The 24,249-nt window shown below is 40.4% G+C and overlaps 2 protein-coding genes across 6 annotated transcripts in view; one reads left to right on the forward strand and one right to left on the reverse strand.

Moving 5' to 3' along the window:
• Positions 1-4,969: 4,969 nt before the first annotated feature.
• Positions 4,970-14,483, forward strand: MALSU1 (mitochondrial assembly of ribosomal large subunit 1). 2 transcript variants are annotated; one of them, XM_023732327.1, is made up of 4 exons: positions 4,970-5,235; positions 10,246-10,340; positions 11,623-11,704; positions 13,097-14,483. In XM_023732327.1, the coding sequence occupies exons 1-4, from the start codon at positions 5,004-5,006 to the stop codon at positions 13,282-13,284; spliced, it is 597 nt and encodes a 198-aa protein (XP_023588095.1). In that variant the 5' UTR covers positions 4,970-5,003; the 3' UTR covers positions 13,285-14,483. The 2 variants fall into 2 exon arrangements, with proteins under 2 accessions (XP_023588095.1, XP_004377569.1); XM_004377512.2 differs by having other exon boundaries at positions 10,246-10,424; positions 13,097-14,464.
• Positions 14,453-24,249, reverse strand: part of IGF2BP3 (insulin like growth factor 2 mRNA binding protein 3) — a 140,559-nt gene continuing 130,762 nt past the window's right edge. For 2 of the 4 annotated variants that reach the window (XM_023732325.1, XM_004377451.2), the window contains 5 exons: positions 21,446-21,562; positions 17,897-17,971; positions 17,432-17,563; positions 16,679-16,792; positions 14,453-16,374 (listed from right to left, as the gene is read on the reverse strand). In XM_023732325.1, coding sequence (XP_023588093.1) covers positions 16,276-16,374; positions 16,679-16,792; positions 17,432-17,563; positions 17,897-17,971; positions 21,446-21,562 — 537 coding nt within the window. In that variant the 3' untranslated portion in view covers positions 14,453-16,275. Of the gene's footprint in view, positions 16,375-16,678; positions 16,793-17,431; positions 17,564-17,896; positions 17,972-21,445; positions 21,566-24,249 lie in introns of all 4 variants that reach the window. The other 2 variants (XM_023732324.1, XM_023732326.1) reach the window with 2 other exon arrangements.

Raw genomic sequence — 24,249 nt, forward strand, 5'->3', positions numbered from 1 at the left:
ATGTCACTGAACTGTGCATGTAGAAATTTTTGAAATGGTGTATCTTTGGCTATGTGTATTTTCACCAAAATAAAAAAGGTTGAGAAGTTAGAGGGTTGATATGTTGTGGGGTTGTTCACCAATGTCATAAAACAACATGTGTACTACTGTTTCATGAGAAAATATTTTTTCTGTAAGCCTTCACGTGAAGTACAGTAAAAAAAAAAAAGGCCAGAGCTACTGGACGGATAGAGACTAGGGGAACCTCGGAGACTGTCACCCTAAGATAACTTTGAACTTTCAGCCAAATAATAGATTGGCTTATAAAATAAACAATGTCACCCATGAGTAATGTCCTCACTTAAATAATTAACTGTATGAGACCAAATGGTCAACATTTACCCAAAAGCAAAGATGAGAAGGCAAGGAGGTGAGGGGAAGCTAGATCAATGGAAACAAAACCAAGAGAATGGAAATAATGAGAACGCTAACCAAACCAAAAAGCAAACCCACTGCTGCTGAGTCGATTCCAACTCATGGTGACCCTATAGAACAGAGCAGAACAGCCCATGGGGTTTTCAAAGCTATACATCTTTACAGGAGTGGACTGCCACATCTTTCTCCGATGGAAACCCTTCAAACCACTGACATTTTGGTTAGCAGCTGAGTGCTTTAACTATTGGGCCAGCAGGGCTCCTTGAGAATGCTGACATATTGTAAAATTGTAACCAATGGCATGGAACTATCTGTATGAAAATTATTAAAGGGGAACCTAATTTGCTGTGTAAGCTTTCACACAACAACATATTTTTAAAAATATAATCAAAATTCAAGGAACTTGAAACATAAGTTTTATTCTGAGTAGTTATTCTATATGCATATAGGGAGATCATTTTGATTCCAAAAGAGCAAATGGCTCCAAGTAGGATAGTTACAATGAAGCTTACAAAGAGAAAAGGAGAGAGAAGAACGGAAGATCAACCATTGGCTAATCTTAACGTGATTAATTGAACCCTGCCCTTCCCCTTTACTGAGCTCAACTGATATCAAGTCACAAGGTAGTCTCTGATCCGGCTGTTAAAAAATTTGGCTTTGTGGATAAGAAAAAAACCTTAAAATCAAAGTAAGATGCCTGTTACTAATTTTTCTCTTTCACACCTGGTTAATTTATAATTCCTGACTCCTTCAGGAAACGGCTTTGTCTGTAACTCTCTGTTCTCAGTACCCCAAAGGTGGGAATTATCAAACCCTCCTTCCCTTCTGATTCTGCCTTTAAAAAGCAACCAAAGACTGAAAATTAAATGCAAGCACAACACTAGATGACCCTGTTCTCAAGAGGGGGTATTGTGCATTTCTGAGATCCTCTCTAATCAGTAACAGCCATTTCCCTGATTCTCACCACAGGTAGGAATTGTGACTTACAAAAACTGCTTCTATATAACACCAAATGTGTGTGAAGTGTGCACGCTTGACCAAGGTAAATGATATCACTAAGAAGTACGCAAGAAAAAAGGACATTTTTGGTAAATGCTATGACATATAAAACTGTGCAACAACAACTAACTAATAGGAATGTGGACACGTGTATGTATGTATGCATTTAAGTGTATAGGTATGTATATGTGTGTATATATGTGGGCATATATAGATGTATCTACATACAGGTGTATATATGTCTAAGTATCCAACAAAAAAAAAAACCAAACCTGTTGCCATCAACTCAATTCCAACTCATAGCGACTGTACAGGACAGAGTAGAACTGTCCTCATAAGATTTCCAAGGAGTGGTTGGTGGATTCGAACTGCCAGCCTTTTAGTTAGCAGCCACTTAACCACTTTGCTACCGGGGCCCCTTATCTAAGTATGTGCATCCATATATATACATATACACAATAAAGCACATAGGGGGCACAAACACAGATACTTCTTAGACTTAATCAAACACCTCGCGGGATTGGTTATTGGCGTCCAAAGGCTTAGGACCATAGTCTTGTGGGACAACTCAGTCAACTGGCATAATATAGTACATAAAGTTTGTGTTCTACATCCTAGCTTGGGGAACAGCGTCCAGAATCTTAAAAGCTTGTGAGTGGACATCTAAGATACAACTATTGGTCTCTATGCATCTGGAGTAAAAAAGAAGGAAACCAAAGAGTCAGAGAAGAAACTAGTCCACAGGACTACACAAACCATGACCTCATAGACCCTGAAACCAGAAGAATTAGATGGTATCCGGCTACCAATACTGACCTTTCTTATCAGGAACACAATAGATGGCTCCTTACGGAATGGGAGCAAAATGCGGAACAGAACTCAAATTCTTATTGGACTGGTTGATACTGGAGGACTCCCCAAGACTATTGTCCTGAGATACTTTTTAAACCTGGAACCAAAACAATTCCATGAAATCATTTTTTAGCTAAATAACAGATTGGCTCATAAAAGAAACAATATCATCTGTGAGTAGATCACCTATATGAGAGCAAACAGTCAACATTTACTCGAAAGCAAAGATGAGAAGGCAAGGGGGCCAGGGAAACTAGATTACTGGAAACGAAACCACCAGAAGAGAAATAATGAGAAAGTTGACACACTGTGAAAAAATGTAACCAATGTCACTAAACCAATTTTGTAGAAATTGTTAAATGGGAGCCTAATTTGCTGTGTAAACTTTCGCCAAAAACACAATATTTTAATTTAAAAAAAGAAAAGAAAAGAAAACCTACTTCTGTTAACACTAAGGACATGTTTTTAGTAGCTGTCATTGAGTTGGCTCTGACTCATGGTGACCCCATGTACAACAGAATGAAACATTGTTTAGTACTGTGCCATCTTCACCATCATTGGTATGCTTCACTCCATTGTTGTGGCCACTGTGTATTTTGAGTGCCTTCCAACCTAGGGGGTTCATCTTCTAGCACTATATCAGACAATATTTTGTTATGATCCATAGAGTTTTCATTGGCTAATTTTTGGAAGTAGATTGCCATGCCTTTCTTCCTAGTCCATCTTAGTCTGGAAGCTGCCAAAACCTGTTCAGCATCATAGCAACACACAGGCCTCCACTAACATGGGTGGTGGCTGCACTTGAGGTGTATTGGGTGGGAATCAAACCCAGGTTTCCTGCATGGAAGGCAAGAATTCTACCACGAACCACTACTGCTCCCTGTATCATTAATTACTGTAGGCAAAAGCTAATGAGAACTCGGACTAAGGAAGTGACAGTGGGAATAAAGACAAGAATCTGGATTAAAAAAAAAGTCTGGAGATAGCATAAGAAGGATTCGACAATGGATTACTTTGTTGCAGGGAGGTCCTGGATTGGCTGAAGTGCAGGGTTTGGGAGATCTGGGGAAATGATGATGCAGATAAAGGACATATTCTCCTCGAAGCAAATACAGGTAGTTAAGCAAACGGAGTGTTCAGAGAAAAGGATGGGAACATGGACTGGAGGGCAAAAGCTGAGGAAACACACCAAATTCATGCCTGGGGCGGGGGTGGGGGATGGGACTGAGGAGGATAGAACTGGAGGACAGAAGAGACTTAACTTTCATCTGTAATACTTGTTTTCAAAAAGAAGTTGAAGCAATTGTAAATATTTGAGGTGGTACACACTGGTGCTTATATTAGTTTCTGTGCTTTTCTGTAGTTTTTAATTTCCACAAGATTAATGCTTGGAGTTATTTCTTTAAAAGAAATCAAATAATGTAGCAAGCATTTTTGGAGTACCTGCTATGTGCTTGGCACTGTTCCAGGCATTTAGGATATTTGACCCTGGCAATGTTGAATTTTATCTAAACCCTGTGCTCCTGGAAAACTGCAATGGTTAAGAAATCCTCCCACCCTTTTTTGTTCTGGGGTTTACTGCAAAGAAACATCCTTCCTTATATGACCTATATAAGACTCAGGGATCCCCTTCCCCATTTTATTTACCTATGACAAGGCTTTTTTGCCTCTTCTTTGAGATTTGATCTTATGGTCAGAGCATCCCCCTATTGCAATAGTCCCCCCTCCTAGGAAGAAAGGCTTGATGAACTGCTTCCCTAAAGATTATGTGCAAGAAAACCCTATGGAGCAGTTCTACTCTAATACACGGGGTTGCCGTGAGTCAGAACTGACTCCACAGCAACTAGTTTTTTTTTTTTTTTTCCTACTAGTGTCTCCACAAAGCCTTCCTTGAAGTTACCAGGAGTTCAGAAACTTGGCTTCTGTTTCTTGCTTGGCCAGTAAGTGTATGCTCCTGTGCAAGTCACTTTTCCCCATCAGGTCTCTTTCAGTTCTCAAATTCCTTAATTTTGTAACAGCATCTCAGCATTCCTTTTCTCACAGAGATGGTCTCCAAGGTGCGGTACACTGGAGGGTGCTTCTCCCTAAAAGGAGTGTAAATGTTGTTGTTGTTAGTTGCCGTGGAGTCGATTCCCACGCCTCCAACACCTAGTGACCCCATGTGTGCAGAGCAGAACTGCTCCAGAGGGTTTTCAAGGCTATGGCCTCTCAAAGAGGATCGCCAGGACTTACTTCTGAGGTGCCTCTGGGTGGGTTTGAACCGCTAACCTTTCAACTAGTAACGGAGCATTTGTTGTGCCACCTAATTCCAATCTAATCAATAGCAGCCACTTCGGTATATTCAGTATCAAGAGTTGTTTTAGGCTCTGAGGAGAGGAGAGTTGTCTAAAAAGTTTTTTTGCCTTTATGCAGTTTACAGTCTAGTGGAGGGAGGCAGACAAAAAAAGTAGAAGACATAGTGCATAATTACAACATAGCGCAAAGCAAGGTCCGCAATCAAATATTTATTTGCCCTCTGACCTCTACAAAACCTAAACCCGAGTCAGTCTTCCCCGGTCATCATCATTCCATCCAGGCTCCAGGCTCCGCCTGCGGCCCCGCCCCCGGAAACTGGGCCTGCCCACACCCTGACGTAGAATTTCCAGGCGGCGCTGGGCTGACCGGGCCAGTCGAAATCTGTGGAAGCTGCTCCGGTTCTGCTAAGCTCCGTCCCGTGACGTCAACACCCGGCGACGGCGATGGGGCCGGGTGCCTTTGGCGCTTGGCGCCTCGGGGCGCTTCTGTGGCGTGGTGCCCTCTCCTGCGGATTGAGGCCCACAGTGGGCGCAGGGACCCGACCTCCCTCGGGCCCGCCTCTCGGCCTGGCCTACCTGGCCCCCGGCCCCACGCGCGGCCTGCACGGCGGGACCCGGCCGGAGGAGCGGGCGGAGGGTGTTGCCGACGAGGGGCGCCGCGAGTCGAGCGCAGCAGGTAGGGGTGTGGATCCTCTCTCTGGGCGGCCGGGAGTCAGGTCCCGGCCGAGGAAGCTCTGGGTTCCCCTCTTTATGTGTTCCTTTTGGGAGTCACAAAACTCCTGGTAGTTGGCACCAGCATTCCTATTTCAGAGTGAGGAAGCTGCGAGGCCAAGAGATGATCTCTCCAAAGCCTCACGCGTCCGGACGGCCTTACTGTCCTAACCCCTCTTCACACTCTTCCTGGAGTCCAGAGAATGGACTTGTCGGAAGTGTAGGGGCTTGAGGATTCTGACAGCCAGGGGTTAGGCGTTAAGGAGTGTGAAGAAGCGCTAATAAGAGATGAGGCCAATTTAAGATCCTCTAATCATTGCTCTTAAAATGGCCCCATCTCCTCTAATCATTGCTCTGGAGCCCTGGTGGCGCTGTGATTAAGATGCTCGGCTGCTAACCAAAAGGTCGGCAGTTCGAATCCACCAGCTGTTTCTTGGAAACCCTATGGGGCAGTTCTACTCAGCCCTGTAGGGTCGCTATGAGTTGGAATCAACTGCACGGCAATGTGAAATCATTGCTGTAGAAGTCCCTGAGTGATGCACATGGTTAAGCGCTCAACCACTAGCCAAAAGCTTGGCGGTGTGAACCCACCCAGAGGCACCCGGAAGACAGGTCTGTTGATCTGCTTCCGAAATGTCACCCCTTGAGAACCTTATGAAGCAGTTCTACTCTGCACACATGGGGTCGCCATGAGTTGGAATTGATTCCACAGCGACTGGTAATCATCTGTTTTGGTAATCGTCGTAAAAGTTTTTAGAAACTTGAGAAATAGTAAACCGATCCCATCTGTAAAAGGATGGAGTATGGGAAGAAAAGATGTTAGTGAACTAAGCCACTAGGTCCTTAGAAGTCAGCTTTAGAACTATACATTTACAGGCTAATTCTCCGAGCATAAGAACAGAATGTCCAGATCTCTACAGGGGAAAGAAAAGATTTTAAATTGTCGTAAGTTATTATGTAACCCAAATGGCTTTTTTAAAATTGTGGTGAAACTATAAACAACAAAACCTTCACCAGTTTCCTTATGTACAATTCAGTGACATTACATTTTTCATGTTGTGCAATGTTTATCGCTATCCTTTTCCAAATTATTCCACCACCGTTAACAGAAACTCTATGCCCCCTAAGCAAAAACTCCTTTTCTCCTCCCTTCCACCAATAACCGTTAATAATCTTCTATATATTTGCTTATTTCATGCGAGATCATAGTTATTTGTCCTTACGACTGACTTATTTCGCTCAGCATAATGTTTTCTAAGTTCATCCATGTTGTGGCGTGCATAAGGACTTCATTTCTCTTTATGGCTGAGTAATACTCCATTGTATGTATATACCACATTTTGTTTCTCCATTCATGTGTTGGAGATTTCGTTTCTGCTTACATTCCTGCTTTCACATCTTCTGGGTACATACCTAGGACTGGGATTGCTGGTTCATATGGTAGTTCTATGTTCAACTTTTTAAAAAAATTTTATTGTGCTTTAGGTGAAGGTTTACAAAGTAGTTTTCCATTCAGCAATTTATACATGGAATATTCCAAGACATTGGTTGCAGTCCCCTCAATGTGTCAGCACTCTTCCAATTTCTGCCCTGGGTTCCCTGTTACCTTTAGTCCAGTTTTCCTACCCCTTCCTGCCTTTGCTTTTGGGCAGATTTTGCCCTTTTTGTCTCATATAATTAACTGTTCTGAGGACCTCATTCCTCTCCAGTGATATTGTTTATTTCATAGGCCTGTCTGTTGTTTGACTGAAAGGTAGGCTCCAGGAATGGTTTGAGTTTCATGTTAGAAGGGTGTCTTATGTTCTTCCAGTCTCTGTCAGACCAGTAAGTCTGATCTTTTTTGTGAATTTGTTTTTTTGATCTACATTTTTTTCTCCTGCTCTGTCCGGGACCCCCTGTTGTGATCCCAGTGACAGCAATTGGTAGTGGTAGCTGGGCACCATCTAGTTCTTCTGGTCTTGGGGTCATGTAGGCTGTGGTTCATGTGGTCCATTAGTCCTTTAATTACTCCCTTGGGTCTTCGTTTTCTCCTTTGCTCCTGCCGGGATGAGACCAATGGTTGTATCTTAGATGGCCACTTGTAAGCTTTAAGACCCTAGATGCTACTCACTAAAGTAGGATGTAGAAATTGTCTTTATGGACTATGTCAGTTGACATAAATGTCTCCCAAGTTTATAGTCCTCAGCCTTCAAGCCTAGTAACTTCGCTCTGCGAGGTGTTTGATTATGTCTAGTTTCCATGACTATGCCCCTTGTGTGTTCTATTGTCTATATTAATATACATGTAGCATCTATAAATGTGTATGTAGAAATATCTGCAATCCAGCCTATATCTGCAGATGAGTGTGCTCCCTTGCACCCTCCCACTCTTTAGCATACTTCTCTACCTATATATCCATTTTTAGGTTATTTGTTCATACTATTGTTGTAGGGTTGTCTGTTTTATGGTAATTAAACCATGATTGCCCTTTATTCTTGCGTTCCTCTCAGTGCCTTCCTTTGCCTTGGTCCTGTTGGTATGTTCAGGTTTTTGAGGAACCACCAAATGTCTTCCACAGTGGCTGTACCACTTTACACTCCCACCAGCAATGGAGGGTTCCAGTTTCTCACATTGTCAACACCTGTTGCTTTCCGTTTTTAATTATTGCCATTCTAGTAGGGGAGGGGGGTGAGGTGGTATCCCATTGTTTTGATTTGCATCTCCCTAATGGTTAATTGGAGCCCTGGTTGGCAGTTCGAATCCACCAGCTGCTCTGTGGAAACCCTATGGGGCAGTTCTGCTCTGTCTTACAGGGTTGCTGTGGGTCGGAATAGACTCGAAGGCAGTGGGTTTGGTATGGAATGGTTAATGGGAGCCCTGGTGGCGCAGTGGTTAAGAGCTTGGTTGCTAACCAGAAGGTCAGCAGTTTGAATCCACCAGCTGCTCCTTGGAAACCCTGTGGAGGAGTTCTACTCTGTCCTATAGGGTCGCTGTGAGTTGATTTGGTTTGGTTGGTTTAACGACTAATGAAGACCCCTGGTTAAAGCGCTTGGCTGCAACCAAAAGGTCAGAGGTTTGAACCCCCTAGCTGCTCTTGAGAGGAAGATGTGGCGGTCTGCTTCTGTAAAGATTTACAGCCTTGGAGACCCTATGGGGCAATTCTTGTGTGTCCTGTAGGGTCACTATGAGTCAGAATTGACTCAACGGCACTGGGTTTGGTTTTTGGGAATCACTAATGACAGAATCTTGGTGGTGTAGTGGTTAAACCCTTGGCTGCTAACCAAAAGGTCAGTGGTTCAAACTCACCAGCTGCTCCTTGAGAGAAAAGACCTGGCAATCTGCTTCTGTAAAGATTACAGCCTAGGAAACCCTATGGGGCAGTTCTACTCTGTCCTGTAGGGTCACTATGAGTCAGAATCAACTCGACAGCACACGGCAGCAACAACAATGGCTAATGATGTTGAGCATCTTTTTATGTGCTTATTGGCCATTTGAATATCCTCTTTGATGAAATGTCTGCTTGAGGCTTCTGCTCATTTTTTGATTGGGTTGTCTTTTTATTAAGTTGAAATTTTTGTATACATTTTGGTTATTAGACCCTTAATCAGACCTAAAAATTTTCTCCCAGTCTGTAGGTTTTCCTCTTCAGTTTGTTGGCAGTGTTCTTTGATGAACAAAATTATTTATGAGGTCTCATTTATCTATTTTGCTTTTTGCTGCATGTGCTTTTGTTGTCATATCTGATAAACCATCCTTAAAATTAGGTCCCATAGCCTCACCCCATATGTTCTTCTAAGATTTTTATGGTTTTAGTTTTCACATTTAAGTCCTTGACCTATTTTGAACTCATTTTTGTGTATGGTGTGAGGCATGAGTCCTGATTTATTCTTTTGCATGTGAAAGGCCAATTTTCCCAGCACCATTTGTTGAAGAGACTTTGCCTTACCCATTGAATGGACTTATCACCTTTGTCAAAAATCAGTTGACTGTAGATGTATGGATTTATTTCTGGACTCTCAATTCTATCCCACTGGCCTATATATGTCTGTTATTATACCAGTATCGTATGAGGCTGTTTTAATTACCATGGCTTTATATAGTATGTTTTGAAATCAGGAAATGTGAGCCCTACTTTATTCAAGTTTTTTGCTGCTGCTGTTATTTGGGGTCCATTGCCTTACCATATAAATTTGAGACAAATGGCTTTTTAAGAAAAACTTAAGGATTAAAAATGAGAACTGCTGTTTCAGCTGACATTGCCTAGCTGGGTGATCTTGGGCCACACATTAATTCTGCTCTACCTCAAGCTTCCTCATCTCTCAAGTGAAGGGAGTGCATCTGATACTACTTGGGAGCACTTCTAGCTCACAGTTCTAGTTCTGTGACCCTCTAGGTCTGGGATTCAATTTAACATGTCTCAGAATATCATCCCCTCTCCAACTTGCACTGTTTTTTTTTCCTCTTATAACATTTCTGTTAGAGGCTTATTGCTCATTTCTTCAAGTACTAGTGAATAGAAAGTCATCTGTTGCTGATGTGGCTCTATTTCAATGTGGTAACAGCAACACATGTACGGTGGCTCTGGGTAATCTGAGCACTCTGACCATAAAACTTGGAACAGTGGTATATGAAACACTGTTCAGGTTCAGCTGCCAGGAGTCCTGGGCCTTGTGGTCTTTCAAAACATTTTGGATCTAAACACCTTCATGGAGCAGCCATTTCACCTGCAGCTCTGAGTATATACCAACCACCAGTTGCTGCTGAGTTGATTCTGACTCACGGTAACCCCATGTGTGTCAGAGTATAACTGTGCTCCATAGGGTTTTTAGTGACTGTCAAGCCTTTCTTCCAAGGTGCCTCTGCATGGACTCTAACCTCCAACCTTTCAGTTAGCAGGTAAGCAAGTTAACCATTTGCACCACCCAGGGACTCCTGAGTAAATACAGTGTCTGCCTATTACTTGGCCATCTGACAAGCAAATCTTTGTGCATTTCAGATCATACCAGCCTCAAGTTTGACATCGATACACTGGTTTCACTTCTGAGGCAAGAAAATGCAAGAGACATTTGTGTAATCAAGGTTCCTCCTGAGGTGAAATATACAGATTACTTTGTGATTGGGAGTGGAACCTCCACCCGACACTTACATGCCATGGCCTACTACATTGTGAAAATGGTAGGAGGCTTGCTTTTCTCTTTTGGACCATTAGCTGAGTGGGATACTGCCAGTGCATCAGGCTGAGGAGCAACACTTAGAAAGTAAACCTGTCATATGAGGTTGTAAGAGAAGCCCACGTTTTCAAAACTTGAGGGTGGTTTATGTTCTTTGATAGTACAAGGTATGGGACAAATATCTAACCATATTAAATCAGGTTATTTCTAATTCTTGTCTCTTGAGACTACAAGGAAAAAAACAATATAAAAATAACCTGAGGCAAGCTAGAAGACAGTAGACCCAGAGAGCTTTCTAGAGCTGCATTGTCCAAATGGTAGCCAGTAGCCACATGGGGCTATTTAAAAATAAGTTAAAAATTCTGTTCCCTCAGTTGTACTAGCCACATTTCAGTTGCTGAGAAGTCACATGTGGCTAACGGCTACCATGTTGGACAACACAGCTATAAAACATTTCCATCATTGCAAAAAAGTTCTATTGCACAGTGGTAGTCTAGAGTTTAATTCAAATGTTTGAGCAGGTCCAGTGTTCCCAAACACCATGCTGGGTATTGTGAAGGTAAAGATGAAAAAGATCTAGTCCCCACCATCTGAGTTCACAGGGAAGGCAGTTTATTTTCCAGCTTGGCTGAATACAAATTAAAATGAGGAAGAAATTGTATGTTGGAAGCCACCAGTTGATTCTGTAACATTCTTCAGGGGAACATACCTCTTCCTCTGTTGAAAAGCAGTCATAGAGAGGACAGTCAAGACTGAAAAAATAGCTGGGGATGCATAAAATAAGAAGGGGGCAGAGTCCTGGCACATGACAGAGCAGAGAAGGGTTCCAAAAAAAGGTAGTTGGAGAGACTGGAAGAGAGCCAGGAGAAGAGTTATAAGACAAGGTTCCAGTTCCAGGGTGTCTTGTCAGCTGTAATAGTGGGATGGAATAAGATGAAGACTTAGAAGTGGCCATCGGACTTGAGATATGAAAGGAATGGGAGAGTTTTCACAGAAGCTTCTAAGGAAGAGCAAGGACAAGGGCATGAAAATTACTTTTGCAAAAATTTTAGATACGAAGGAAGAGAAGTGCGAGGTCAAGCTATAGCTATGAGGAATGACTAAACTAGTTCCCAAATTAAGACCAAGAAAATACATCAGACCCTCATTAAGAGCAGAGGCCTACCTCTACCCCCTTTAATACATGACCTGGCCTTTTTCAGTACAAATACCTGAAGTGTAAAAGTGACCCTCATGTTAAGATAGAAGGGAAGGACACTGATGACTGGCTCTGTGTGGACTTTGGTAAGTTATTTTGGCACGTTTAATAGATGAACATTAGTGTGATACCAAATGTTTAATTGATTTCAGTGTAAAAGACTTAAGATCAAATTGCTGAGTGCTTTTTCATAGAAAATTTTTTTGGAATTTAAATTAACCAAAATTTTATTTAATTATAATGCAGGTGGTCTTATTCACACATGAAATCCTCATCTGACCAAAGTATGCTAGATAATGCACTCTTGGAGGAAGAGCTATGTACATTATATGGTATATATAGATATAAATGTAAAACTAACCACACAGGTTTGGAAGATGGTGGACAGCAGGATGGATAACATAGGAGAGGAAGGCTTGGGAGGTGGGTGGGGGGCAGCGACCTAGGCCTTAAATAATGGAGATGAGGGTGAAGGGCGTTCAAGGCACAAGGAATGACAAAAGCGGAGACCTAGAATTTTGAAACGGAAAAACAAGTTTGGGTATTAATATATGGATTGTTTCAAAGTATTTCCTTACAAAATTATTAAAGGAAAAATTATATGTCAAGACCTGTGAGAGGTCTTATAAACTACTTACAAACTAACAAGTTGCCAGTTTTACAGAAAGACAAAGGATTAGTCCCAGCAATAGCAGTAGCTAGCATGAACATTTTTGCGTCAGTTCCCCAAGTCCATAGGACAACACAGAGGGCCAGATGACACCTGAACACAGTAGCTAGTGTTACCAGAGAGGTACCCTGAGCTTAGGGAACTGAAATTTTTCATAATAGACAATGAGTATGCCTGCCTGTTGCTCTGGTGGCATTCCAAGGCTGTAAGCTAGGGTTTCTCTGCCATAGCACTACTGACATTTTAGACCAGATAATTTTGTTAGGGGGGGGAGTCACTGTTCTGTGCATTGTAGGATATTTAGCAGTGTCCCTGCCACCCAACACCTAGTTGTGACAATAAAAAATGTGTCTAGACTTCTGCCAAATTTGCCTTTTGGTTTGGAAGGAGACACTATTTCTATCTCCTAAGACTATTCGTTATACAATACAAACGTCTTTGAAAAGATAGTCCAGAACAAAGGGTGGTCAAGTGTTTTTGCCCACATGATGTGTAGAAATGTGAGACCCATGGAGAATTGTCTTCCAAGAGAAACTTGACACCACCTTCAATCACTTGGATAAAGTTAACACTACCTGTAATGCTACGTACTAACACCATGCAGTTCCCGTATGATGCACTGAGAAAGGCACAGCATCACTTCTGTGTTTTTTTGGGGTGGGGCATTCCTAGTTCCCAGGTGGCGCTAATCCAGGGACCACTGCTTAAGAACCATTGTTGTAGTTCCTAGAGTTATACTAGCTGTAGAGGGTTGTGAGATCACAAGAATAAAAGCTTCTTCATTTTAACTCTTATCTGTCCCTGATAGGCAACATGGTGATTCATTTGATGCTTCCAGAAACCAGAGAAACCTATGAATTAGAGAAATTATGGACCCTGCGTTCTTATGATGACCAGTTAGCTCAGATAGCATCTGACACATTACCTGAAGACTTCATTCTTGGACTAGAAGACCACACTTCATCCCTGACTCCAGTGGAGTTCAAGTGTGAATAAAATTGTATGAACTGCTTTAGTCATTTCAGATTTGGATTGAGTTGCTTCTCTAATAAGTTGGTTGGGTTGTTGTCAAAACAAGCCTTGTCTACCTCATGGGCACTCATGCTGACCGACACCTGGAGATTGTAGCTAAGTGAGCTAGTAACTCATACCAAAACTCAGTAGGTTCAAACCAAAACTTTTAACATGTCTGTATTCCTGGGGATTACAGCAGGATTTCCAGGAGTTAGCACTGGCCCCTTTGCACCTCTTAAACTCTGCTCAGTCAGGTTTTTAATTTTGCTTACATGCAGATAGTCTGTAGAGTGAATGGCCAAATTAAAACAACAAAAAACTACCATCACACCAGTCCAGTTACCTTTTCTTTGAGGTGATTAAGGGCAGCAGTAAATACCAGAATATTCTTCTTGGACAAGGCTTCTAAACTCTTCAAGAGCACTCCAAATGAAAGAAGAAAGTAAAAATTTAGACAAGTTCCAAGTCTCATGGATCCTAAAAGTCATGCAAATCTGCCATGCCACTGAAAGTGAAGCGTGTTTTGGGAGGGTAGGGGAGGTTGTTAGCTTAGTGCAAAAAAAAAAAAAGTATTAGGAAAACTTTCTTAAAATCTGTAATTCTTAGTTCATACACAACAGTATTATCAAGGTTGGCATTAAGTTACATGGAATGGAGAAATAAACATTTTACCAGTAAATATTGGTACTTGAGATTGACATAGTATTACTAAAAATCTTTTTAAGTTCTTAATTTGATCAAATTCAGAACTTTCACATTCATTTGAAACACCAAAAACAAAACATACTACACACCAAGCTCCATCTAATGATGAAAAATTTTATTCTGCATAAAGGTATCTGGAAAATGAAGCTGCATTGGGGGCACATTATAGATGAGGAATGATCCATACATGGTGAATACAAAACTCAATTACAGATTTATATCCTAGCTATTACCAGATACTCCAAATTACCAATGCTTAATTGAAAGTAAAACATGATTTGCCACATTAAAACGCCAGAAGTGAAATATGACAGAATTTAAACCAGCAGATATAAATGCAGCACCTATCTGTATTAAGAAAAATCAAATACTGGAGAAAATATTGAGGAAGAACTCTGGCATTAAACACATCTCACCTGAAATCCAACCAGAAAGTCGGTCCGTGTTTTTTTTTTTTTTGGCAATTTTAATTCATTGTATGAAAACAAATCATGAATGCTAGATGAATTCCGTGACAAAAAAGGGCACTTTTTGGCTAAAACTACAAAATAAACTGCTTTTCTGAAAACATTTCAAGCCATTTTCAAAATGTCTAATCAGTATACTGATCGTCAGAAAAACTTATCTAGTCCATGTAGAAATTTATCTTGAAATACAAATGAGAGAAAATGATTTTTTTAAAGGGTTATTATAAATGCCCTTCAGATCAGTGTAGCATGATGACTGTGATCATCTTATGAACAAAAAGCAACATCAAAACAACTCAGAGAGCAGCATGGCCTTGGAGACCACCCACACAACTGTCCTTACCGGGCTTTGCCATCAAATTAAGGATTGGGCAAACAAATTCATTTATCAAAGGGCAAATACCTTATCACAGTCATTCAAATTATATTCCAAAAGTTGTTTTTCTGTATTCTCTACCTTTTGACTTACTTTCAAACAGCTGGTTGTATAGTGTATAAGAAATCCCACTGCATTTTAGGTAATGTTTTAGGTGCCCTTTCATTTTTCTTGATTTTTTAATTTATCATTGTTTAAAAAATCTTCAAAATAGCTTAGTGAGGCCCACAGACAGTGCCTGGCACACGGAGATGTTGCGCCTTTAAACACTGTCATACCATCTCTGACCGCCCCAGTAGTCTTCACAAAGCATTTATTTTGATGTCCGCTCGAAGTATAGACCAATTAGGCTGAAATGTATTGGCAAACTAAGCATTCTGGAAGACAAGCTGAAGCTTCCTATTTGCCAATCAGTTTAAAGTCCACAGGGGCTGCATCTCTTCACTGGTGCACTTTCCTTAGGTAGTGATAGTCAAAAGCACAAAGCATTTATGCATTCAATCACGTAGCCAAACAAAAGACCCAAGTCTCCCAAAGCCATTTAAACTAGCCGTTCCCAAACCTCCTGCCACCACTTTGCTCTATTAGTACCATCAGAAACTTCTCCTACCATTAACAAGAAAATAAATGGTACTGCTGCTCTCCAAACATAGGCACTGCTCCGTTTCTCTGAATATTGGATTTTCCAGCTAATAACTGTCAAAAGCCTCAAAAAACCTTGAATTATTTTTCCAACTTTACTGTCACCAGCCAGAAGTAAAATTCGTTCCTCAGTTATTTGCCTGTTAGCTGGTAGCTGATTAAATTCATTTTTTAAAAAAGGTTGGACTTTCATCTTTATAAAGTATATAAAATTTTCAGAAAAAAAAAAAAATTTGCTTTTCATTGCATTACTGAATACCTGAGGTAGTTGAGTAAAAATGCACGTTTAATACCCCTGCCAACACCATTCAGCACTTCCCTTAGGTTATTCATGTTAGTGTTAGATACAAATAAAAAGTTTTTCTATGCTAGTGGCTTAACGTTTATGATAATTCTACTTAGGAGCAAACCGTTTTTATTTATTTGATGAATTTAGCAATTGCATCATTAAACCAATCTCTGGCGTTACTGGGGGAAACATTAATTCCTGGGGGAATATGTGTTACAAGGTGAGAATAGAACAAAAGGGAAGTGCAGAGCTCCTCTCTCTCCCTCCCCCACTAAATTCTTTTTAAAGCTGGGTGTCATACATTTTAGAGAGCATAAAGTATACATTCTCACAGAGACAGGAGTTCAAAAGTTGCCTGGTCCTCAAAGAAACGACTGGCTGGGTAAAAACTTGTGCATGTGATTCTGGATAGGGGTTCAGCGCCCATCTGTTGGTTAAGACATCTGTCTTTGGTTTGGCATCTCTGCCTCTGTGGTGGGCTGTTTCCTGAGCCTTTATTTTCGTCTTGACTGAGGTGGTCCACTTTGCAGAGCCTTCTGCTGTTGGTGTTGCTTTACCTGAGTCAGAATTGCCTGAATTTTTCTCTGGGCAACCTGCAAAGGGACAGAGCTTTGAAAAATTCTACCTGATTGAAAATTACTGTTATTTTACTCTCCCATTTTAACAGTTCTAAACAGAAATTCACTTGAGGATTAAGGATACACATCGGTTTGCTAGTAGAGTCTCTGAAAGCATCTGCTAAAAGGGGGACTAAAAGTGTTAAGCACCAAACAACCTTAAATACTTATATTGGGGGAGGTGAGGTGGGGTGGGGGTACCCAGGGAGAACTGTTGTTTCCATTTGAGAAAAAAAGCAAAAAACTTGGTTATCACATTAGGAATTCTGAGCCCACTTGCCTGGCAAGCATAGAAGTGGCCAGTTATTTTGACAACCACTTGGTCATTCTCATCGGGTGTCTGGTCACGAGGGACAACAACTTCTGCACTTGACAAATTCTGGAGCTCATTCACCTGGAAAAGATAAACACAAATCATGTTAAGGGGAGTTTTTTAAAGCTGCTATTTCCTGAGCACTCACTCTGTGCCAGACTATGGCTTTACAAGTCTCATGTAATCCATTAATAATCCTACAAGCCTGTTAGGATTGTCCCCACTTCAAGATGATTAAAACCAAGGCTCGTGCAAAGAAATTGACTTGTCCAAAGTTACACGCCCAGTGAACGGCAGAACCAATTCAAGCCCAGAAATTGTAAGTAGCTTTGAAAACAACTGACTTAAAAGTTATGTTTTTGCAACTGGAAACAGTTTGCTTTGTTCAGTTATAGAGGTACAAGTGTAGATGAAATCTTCTAATTTTCATTTCATGATGTGTTTGTGCAATAAAAATAAACTGAAGTTATAGCAACAGAATGTTTAATGTCCCTTAGAAACATGGGACAGCCCTCTCACCCAAGTGGTCTCAAAGACATGCCTTATTTTCAGTAGTAGCTGACACCAACACTCAGGAGGTACAAAAGGCAATCTTCCAAACCTTGGCCAAGATGGTCCAGACTTTTATGAATTAGCCAAAATTCAGGGATTTGGAACTCCTAAGTACCTTTCAGTGCTTTCCCTTTCATACCACTGCACAGGTTTTGCTGAAGTACTTGCCGTTTTGCCTCCTTTTCCAATAACTCTGCCAGCAGCAAAGGATGGCACTCTGATATGAGCTTCAAGTTTCACTTCTTCTTTAGGACTAACGAAGTTTTCTTCTTTAATTTTTCCATAAATTCTTCCCTGAGCCTACAGATGAGAACGTATCCTGTAAGTGTCATTCATATCAGAAGCACAAAAGTCTTATGGTCTCACCTGATGTGATAACGGGCCACTGAGCATATTCACCTTTGGAAGACAGGTAAATCCAACAAATCTTATCAACAACCATTAAGGAACTCTCGAAATTAAAGGCTTTTGGTTTGTTTTGAAAAATAATTTTGGCTGTTTATACTCTGCTGTTAGTCACATAAATTTCCATTGAGATTCTTTCTACTGGTATTAGACATATTTAAGGGAGAAGTCAGGTAATGGAGTTCTTGAACAGAAGTCATTCACTCTCCACATCCATTTATTTTTTACCTTGAACTGAGCCTCTGGAGGCCCAGTAATAATCACCATCCTCACTTTTGCATCTGGTGCTTCAGCTGGAGCGATCTGTAACAGACCCATCAACAATGGGTTACTTCAGGTGCCACAAACAGAAACCCAGTGCAAATGAATCTGCACATGAATGACTAAACAGAAAAGAAAGCCTGGAAGAAAGTTACGGAGGGGCAGTGATTAAGGTGGGTTAGTCAATTATGGCTCCTGCCACAAACTGTATATTTACACTGTGCGAAACTCCACGTGCAATCTCCCAGTTAGTCCTCACCACATCCTGATAAGGTTATTACCTCCACTTTACAAATGGGGAAACTGAAGGCCAGAGAGGTTGAGTTACCTGGCCCATGATCACACAGCTAACAGAGCTGGAGGGAGAGCTGAGTCTGTCTCCCAAGCCCATGCTAATCCCTACACCAGTGGTGCTCACAGTGTGCTCCTTGGCCCACTTGTGTCAGACTCCCCTGGGCTTCCTGTCTGTGTAACAGATTCCTCCAGAGACTCTGCACCCTATGGTTTGAGGCTACTGCCTGGCACAACCTTTTCTGTTTTTATGAGAAGGACACTGCTTTTTAATTATATACTTCCAAATTTTATAGAATTTAAAACGAAAACTCGATTTCTTTCTTAAGCTGTTTTCGTAATTTTTTTGCTAAGTTTACTTACAAATCTAAGACTATTAGTAAATTCTTCAAAGTATGTCATTGGAGTAATATACGAAATAAACACTAATTTGACAAAAGGAAATTTAGGCTTTCTATTTTTGCATAGTATGCGAAATCATTTAGAAAGCCTGCACTGGGGGAAGGGTGTAGAGACTGTTGAAGAGAGAAGACACCAGCATTGCCCCAGGGTCATAGTAAGAAAAGATTTGGGGAACCCAGGACTCGGAAGGAGTCGTTTTGAAAGAAATACATTTATGCCAGACATATTCATTGTGCAAGAAGCACATTCTCATTATTTAAACATACATTACTACTGTGTAAGAATAGGAAGCAAAAATACAGTATCACCCCAAATTCCATCACTCGAGATGATCCCTGTCAATTGATAGTCTTTTAGACCTTTTTCTGCACATAAATGCTTAAAGTCAAAAGACTGTTTTTAATGGAATCATGCTGTCTTCCTCCCTCAAAATGAAACTGACATTTCTGTCACCTAGGGCCAAATTGATACTACTTCTACTTTATGCTGGGCAGTGATTAATTTTGAGTCTATAAAACAAGCAAATAATTACTTCCTTTTACTTCAAACTCTCAGGATTATTCACAGGAAACCCCTGGAGAGAAAATATCATTCTCACCTTTCCCGCTAGTTTTCTTTTTTCTTTTAAATAATACTTCACTGTGTTTTCGGTGAAGGTTTACACAGCAGTTTAGGTTCCCACTCAGTCAACAAGTTCTAGCCAGACTGTTCAGTGACACTGGTTTTATTCTTCACAATTCATGAACATTCTCAACATTTCAGTTCTGGCTGTTTCGTTTGCATTAATCTAGTTTTCCTGCTCCCTTACATTCTTATCTTTGTTTTAAAGTAATTGTTGACTCTTTGGTCTCATATAGATGATTTAAAAAAAAATACCTTTGTAAATACTAGTGATAGAGGGCTGGGGCTAAGGGGACTCACACATTGAGGTTAGGAGTGTAAACTGTTATACACTTTAAAAAGCCTGAAAAACGCACATACCCTCTGACCTACCAAGTCTGTTTCTGTAAACGTATTTATTACAGAAACAAGAATGGTACACAATCTTGCTCAAAGAATTTTGTTCATTACCATACTGTCAGAGACAAATTAAGAACAATATAAATGTCCATCAAGTGAATACAAATAATTATGACTTGGGGATACTAAATATTATGTGCCTACTAAAATGATGTATATATATGAATATTTACATACATATGGTATATGTAAATCTATATCAAAGTGTTGAGAGATGGTAAGTCTTTCAGATTATGCATGTTTTCAGACTTTTTGGATATAAAAACATTTTTCAACCTCATTAAAAAACCTCCACGGAAGTCAAAGAATAAGAACCGAGCCTCTTAATTCTTCTTGTGCATGAAATGTTCACTGCAGTTTTTCTAAAATGGATCTACTAAATTCTTTTTGTGAGCATGTGTCCAAGATTGATTTTTAACTCATTAATCAGGCAACTAGCAGGACAGTAAAGCTGGTTTACCACTTGATCATTTATTTTGGCTGGATTTCCTGTTCAAGTACTATTATTTTTGCTGCAAGAGAATATATGGGTTCTGTTACGTGTTTTCATTTTTAATTACTTTTTAAAAAAATTTACATACAGTAAAATTCACTCTTAGTCTACAGTTCTGAGCTGACAAATGTACAGGCATGTATGTAACAACCACCAAATTCAATACAGAACAGTTCCATCACTCCCCAACATTTCCTTGTGCTGCCTCTTTCTCTTCAACGCCCCCATCTCCAACTCCTAGCAACAATGATTTATTCTTTGTCCCTATAGTTCTGCCTTTTCCAGAATGTCATATAAATTGAAAAGTATGACTTCTTTCCCTTAACATAATGTATTTACGATTCATCTAAGTTGTTGCACGTTATCAATCGTTTGTTCCTTACAGATGAACCACAGTTGATCCATTTACCAGTTAAAGGACATCTGCTTTCTTTCCATTTGGGGGCAATTATGAATAAAGACGTTATAAACATTTTGTGTACAGATTTTTGTGTTAACCTAAGTTTTTATTTCTCTTGGATAAATACCCAGGAGTGGGATTAATGGGTTGAATGGTAAATGTATTATGTTCTTTTAAATACATTTTCAAATAAAAAGTTTATAAAACATAACCAAAGTCAGATCCCCAATAGATCAATGTTTTCCTGAAGAAAGCTACCGTCAGCTTATTGCTTAAAACAACTCATGTATTTGATATTCAAATTTGCAGCATATTAAAATGCAGAATTCAGAGCATGCAATTATCTATATGACAGACACTATTAGTTCTCCTCCAATATTTGTTAACCCACCTTCCATAGTAATAAAATGTTTAGCTGGCCACACATGGACTACACTTCCCAGCCGCCCTTCGCTATGTCAGCCTTGTGACCAAGTTCTGAGTGATGGAACATTTAGAAATATCCTACAGCAACTAACAGAACCTTCCTTTAAGAGAAGGTCTTCTTTGTTGTAGCCTCCTCTCCTACTGGCTGGACACAACAGACTGATTGCTAGAGCACTGACTGGTGCATGTGGGACCATGGGGACCAAGGTCAGACCTGCAGAAGAGCTAGAAGGAACCCAAGTCCAGGAATTTGGTGGGGAGGAGCCACCATACCAGCCCTCGATTACTTACCTCCAGACTGCCTTTTTCAGAGGCAAGTTAACTTTGTTTAAGCCACTATTGTTTGAGGTTTTCTGTCACATCCTTATATAACCCTAATATAGTCTGCCACTTCAGTTCAGATTATAAAATGACAACGTGAGTCGTGATTCTGTAACTTGCTGTACTTAAAGCACTAGGAGAGCTACAGTTGGCAGAATGGTACCTTAATAGAAGCTCCTGCAAAGCGAGAAAGCTGTTTGATATGCTGTCCCTGCTTGCCAATAATGGCGCCGACTGATAGGGCTGGGATGAACAGATGAACAGTCTCCGTTTCTGATTGCTGCTGGAAAAGAAGGACAGGATATGCATGCTTACTTGCTACAAGTCAGGCTTTTATTATGGTTGGCATACAGATGGGGGCCATGCTCATAGTAAGAATATTAGTAAAGTTTTAGGAAAAGTACAGTAAGTTGACATGAATTTATGAATTTACATGTCAAGATGACTTCATAGATTCATCCTCAAAGCATTTGCATTTAAAATTTCACTTTACACAATCTCCTTAAACATTAAAATGTCATTGAGTTAAAGATTTAAAAGATAGGTAGACTAATTATAAAGTTTAATAGAGGGACAAGATTGAGTTAAACGTTGAATAAGAAACACACACTATATCCAAAGTAGATTCTTGACAAGCAAATGAAATTCTGGGCTGAACTTCCAAGGACACCAACTCTGCAACTTACTCTAGTAGCCATGTAGGTTTCACCTCTTAAAGACACAGTGAACTAACACTTAGTGACACAGAGAACCAATTTATATTAGTGGCAAAATATCACAAGATACTCTTCCCATATAATTTTTTATTGCTTCTAACTCTACCTTTCCCCTTGCACATAGACAAACTGGAAAACCGTCTAAAGGATAACTAAATTATTCATGAATGAATTTTATCTCTATACCTCTTTCCTCCACTTCTTCCCATCCCAGACCAACTATGCCCTTCCTTAGACTCCCTTCAAATAGTCATTCTTGCAGAGCTAAAGGACACATTCACTTAAAAGAACAGTTCATAGTGACCAGGTTCCTAAAAGGGCCAATTCATGGTTCAGTAATGTTACTGTTAAGGGTTCCAAAACGCAAGAGCAGTGCACATATTCATTCACTTTCCACTTCGTTTACGTTCTAACAACAGTTAAGAAAAACATACTTCCAAGAATAAATTAATTCTAAGAAATATTTTAAGATTAAAAAAAATTCAACTCTAGAAATACTCTTGACTAAAATTACTCATCTCTAATCATTTGATTTTGTCTTATCAGCATTTGTGTAAATAGATGTACTAAGTTTGTATTAGATTCTTTACACATAGGTATTTTTTGGTATTCCTGTGCTTGCCAGGACAGTGTAACACACTGCAGGCATTAATACTGCTGTCAGCTGAAGAAGTCCCCCTGTAGCTCTACAAGCATTCTTAGAACAAACACACCAGTAGAAGACTGGCCTCCACACTAAACCCTTCACTGTGGAGGTTTTTGAGAGGGGCCTGTCCTGCACAACTTGGCCCAGTCATGCTGTTGCTATTCATCAGTCAAGGACACCAGATAAAATTATTTCATTCTTCACTATTTCCAAGAGTGCCTCTCTTTGAAAGTCACTATATCCTGTAGCCTGCCAGTGTTAAGCAAGCGCCATATACCATCGATCCCTGGGGGGGGACACTTTAAGGTCTTTGTTATTTTGTAACTGGATAGACCGACTGAATTACTGCTGACACTGACCATAAACTGTGGTCAACATTAGCACCGTTTTGTCTTTCTGGTTCTTACACTAAAACAACCAATGAGTTAGTCTTAACCACATTTAAAAAAAGAAATGTGAGAGTAGAATCCTAATATTTTATCTCACTGAGACCATCTGTATTATGCTGATTCTTATGAACAACATACAGTTTTGGTTTTGGTCTGGGAGTAATAAAGACCTTTTCAATGATCAGAATAAATCTAATGCGTAACTCACCAAAATCTACCCCATGATATTTGGCCATGACTGTATAATTGTTGTTTCCTGGACTTTGTAGCAGAAAGAATTTTATGCTACTTACAAAATGACACAATCTAGGATGATAAAACAAAGTAGGTGAAGAAATAAGAGCACAGGGATCTGAACAGAAAAGATGAAGCCAAAGGTGCTATTACACAAATTTGGCACTAAACTTCCTAACAGCTAATTACAAAAAAAAAAAAACCCAGTTGCATAATTTACCATACTAATAAGAGGAAAAAATACCTTGCTAAGCCAAAACTAACCTGTTGGAATTGAGGCCCAGAAAGAACTTCTTCTCAATGTCCTCAGAGGACACCTCTGTAACAGGCATCACCCTCAACATCCTTAGAGTCCCAAAGCCTTACAAGCACAGCCTGAGCATGTGTCTTAGCCTTGAAGATACTGAAGACTACTGCTACAAGGGACACGCAGAGGCAGAATTATGTTACAGTCTCAAAAGCTGAACAAAAGCAAAATAATCTTTCTGACAGGGATGGAAGGCTATTGCTGTTGTTTTGTTGATTTTTCGGGATGTAGAGGGGTGAGGAAGTACCTGAGTAGTGCAAACAGGTAATGCACTCAGCTGCTGACCAAAGGGCTGGAAGTTTGAGTCCACCCAGAGGTGCCTTGTAAGAAAGGCCTGGCAATCTACTTCTGAAAATCAGCCACTGAAAACCGTATGGAGCACAGTTCTACTCTGACACGCATGGGGTTGCCATGAGTCGGAACTGACTCAACGGCAACCGGCGGTGGTGGTGGTGGTGGTGGAGTGGGGTCGGAAATGATAAATCCAATATGAAGATTAAGAATACACTTAAAAGTTCTGTGAAGCTTTGGAAACGGAACAGCCGTCAGTGGAGAAGGGCCTAAAGAACCTTAATGTAACAGACGGAAGGGGCAAAGACATGAAGAATTAATAGGAAGACAGAAAAATGTCCTAAACTGAGATGAAAACAGAAACAACTTGTCAAAGAGAAAAAG

The sequence above is a fragment of the Trichechus manatus genome, unplaced genomic scaffold (genome assembly GCF_000243295.1).
Source record: "Trichechus manatus latirostris isolate Lorelei unplaced genomic scaffold, TriManLat1.0 scaffold00050, whole genome shotgun sequence".
Lineage (NCBI taxonomy): Eukaryota > Metazoa > Chordata > Mammalia > Sirenia > Trichechidae > Trichechus > Trichechus manatus.

Excerpts from the sequence above, each read along its gene's own strand:
- MALSU1 (XM_004377512.2), top strand. The coding sequence starts at position 5,004 with ATGGGGCCGGGTGCCTTTGGCGCTTGGCGCCTCGGGGCGCTTCTGTGG. Across the intron at positions 5,236-10,245 it reads CCGCGAGTCGAGCGCAGCAG|ATCATACCAGCCTCAAGTTT; the intron begins GTAGGGGTGTGG and ends TGTGCATTTCAG. Across the intron at positions 10,425-11,622 it reads CCTACTACATTGTGAAAATG|TACAAATACCTGAAGTGTAA; the intron begins GTAGGAGGCTTG and ends GGCCTTTTTCAG.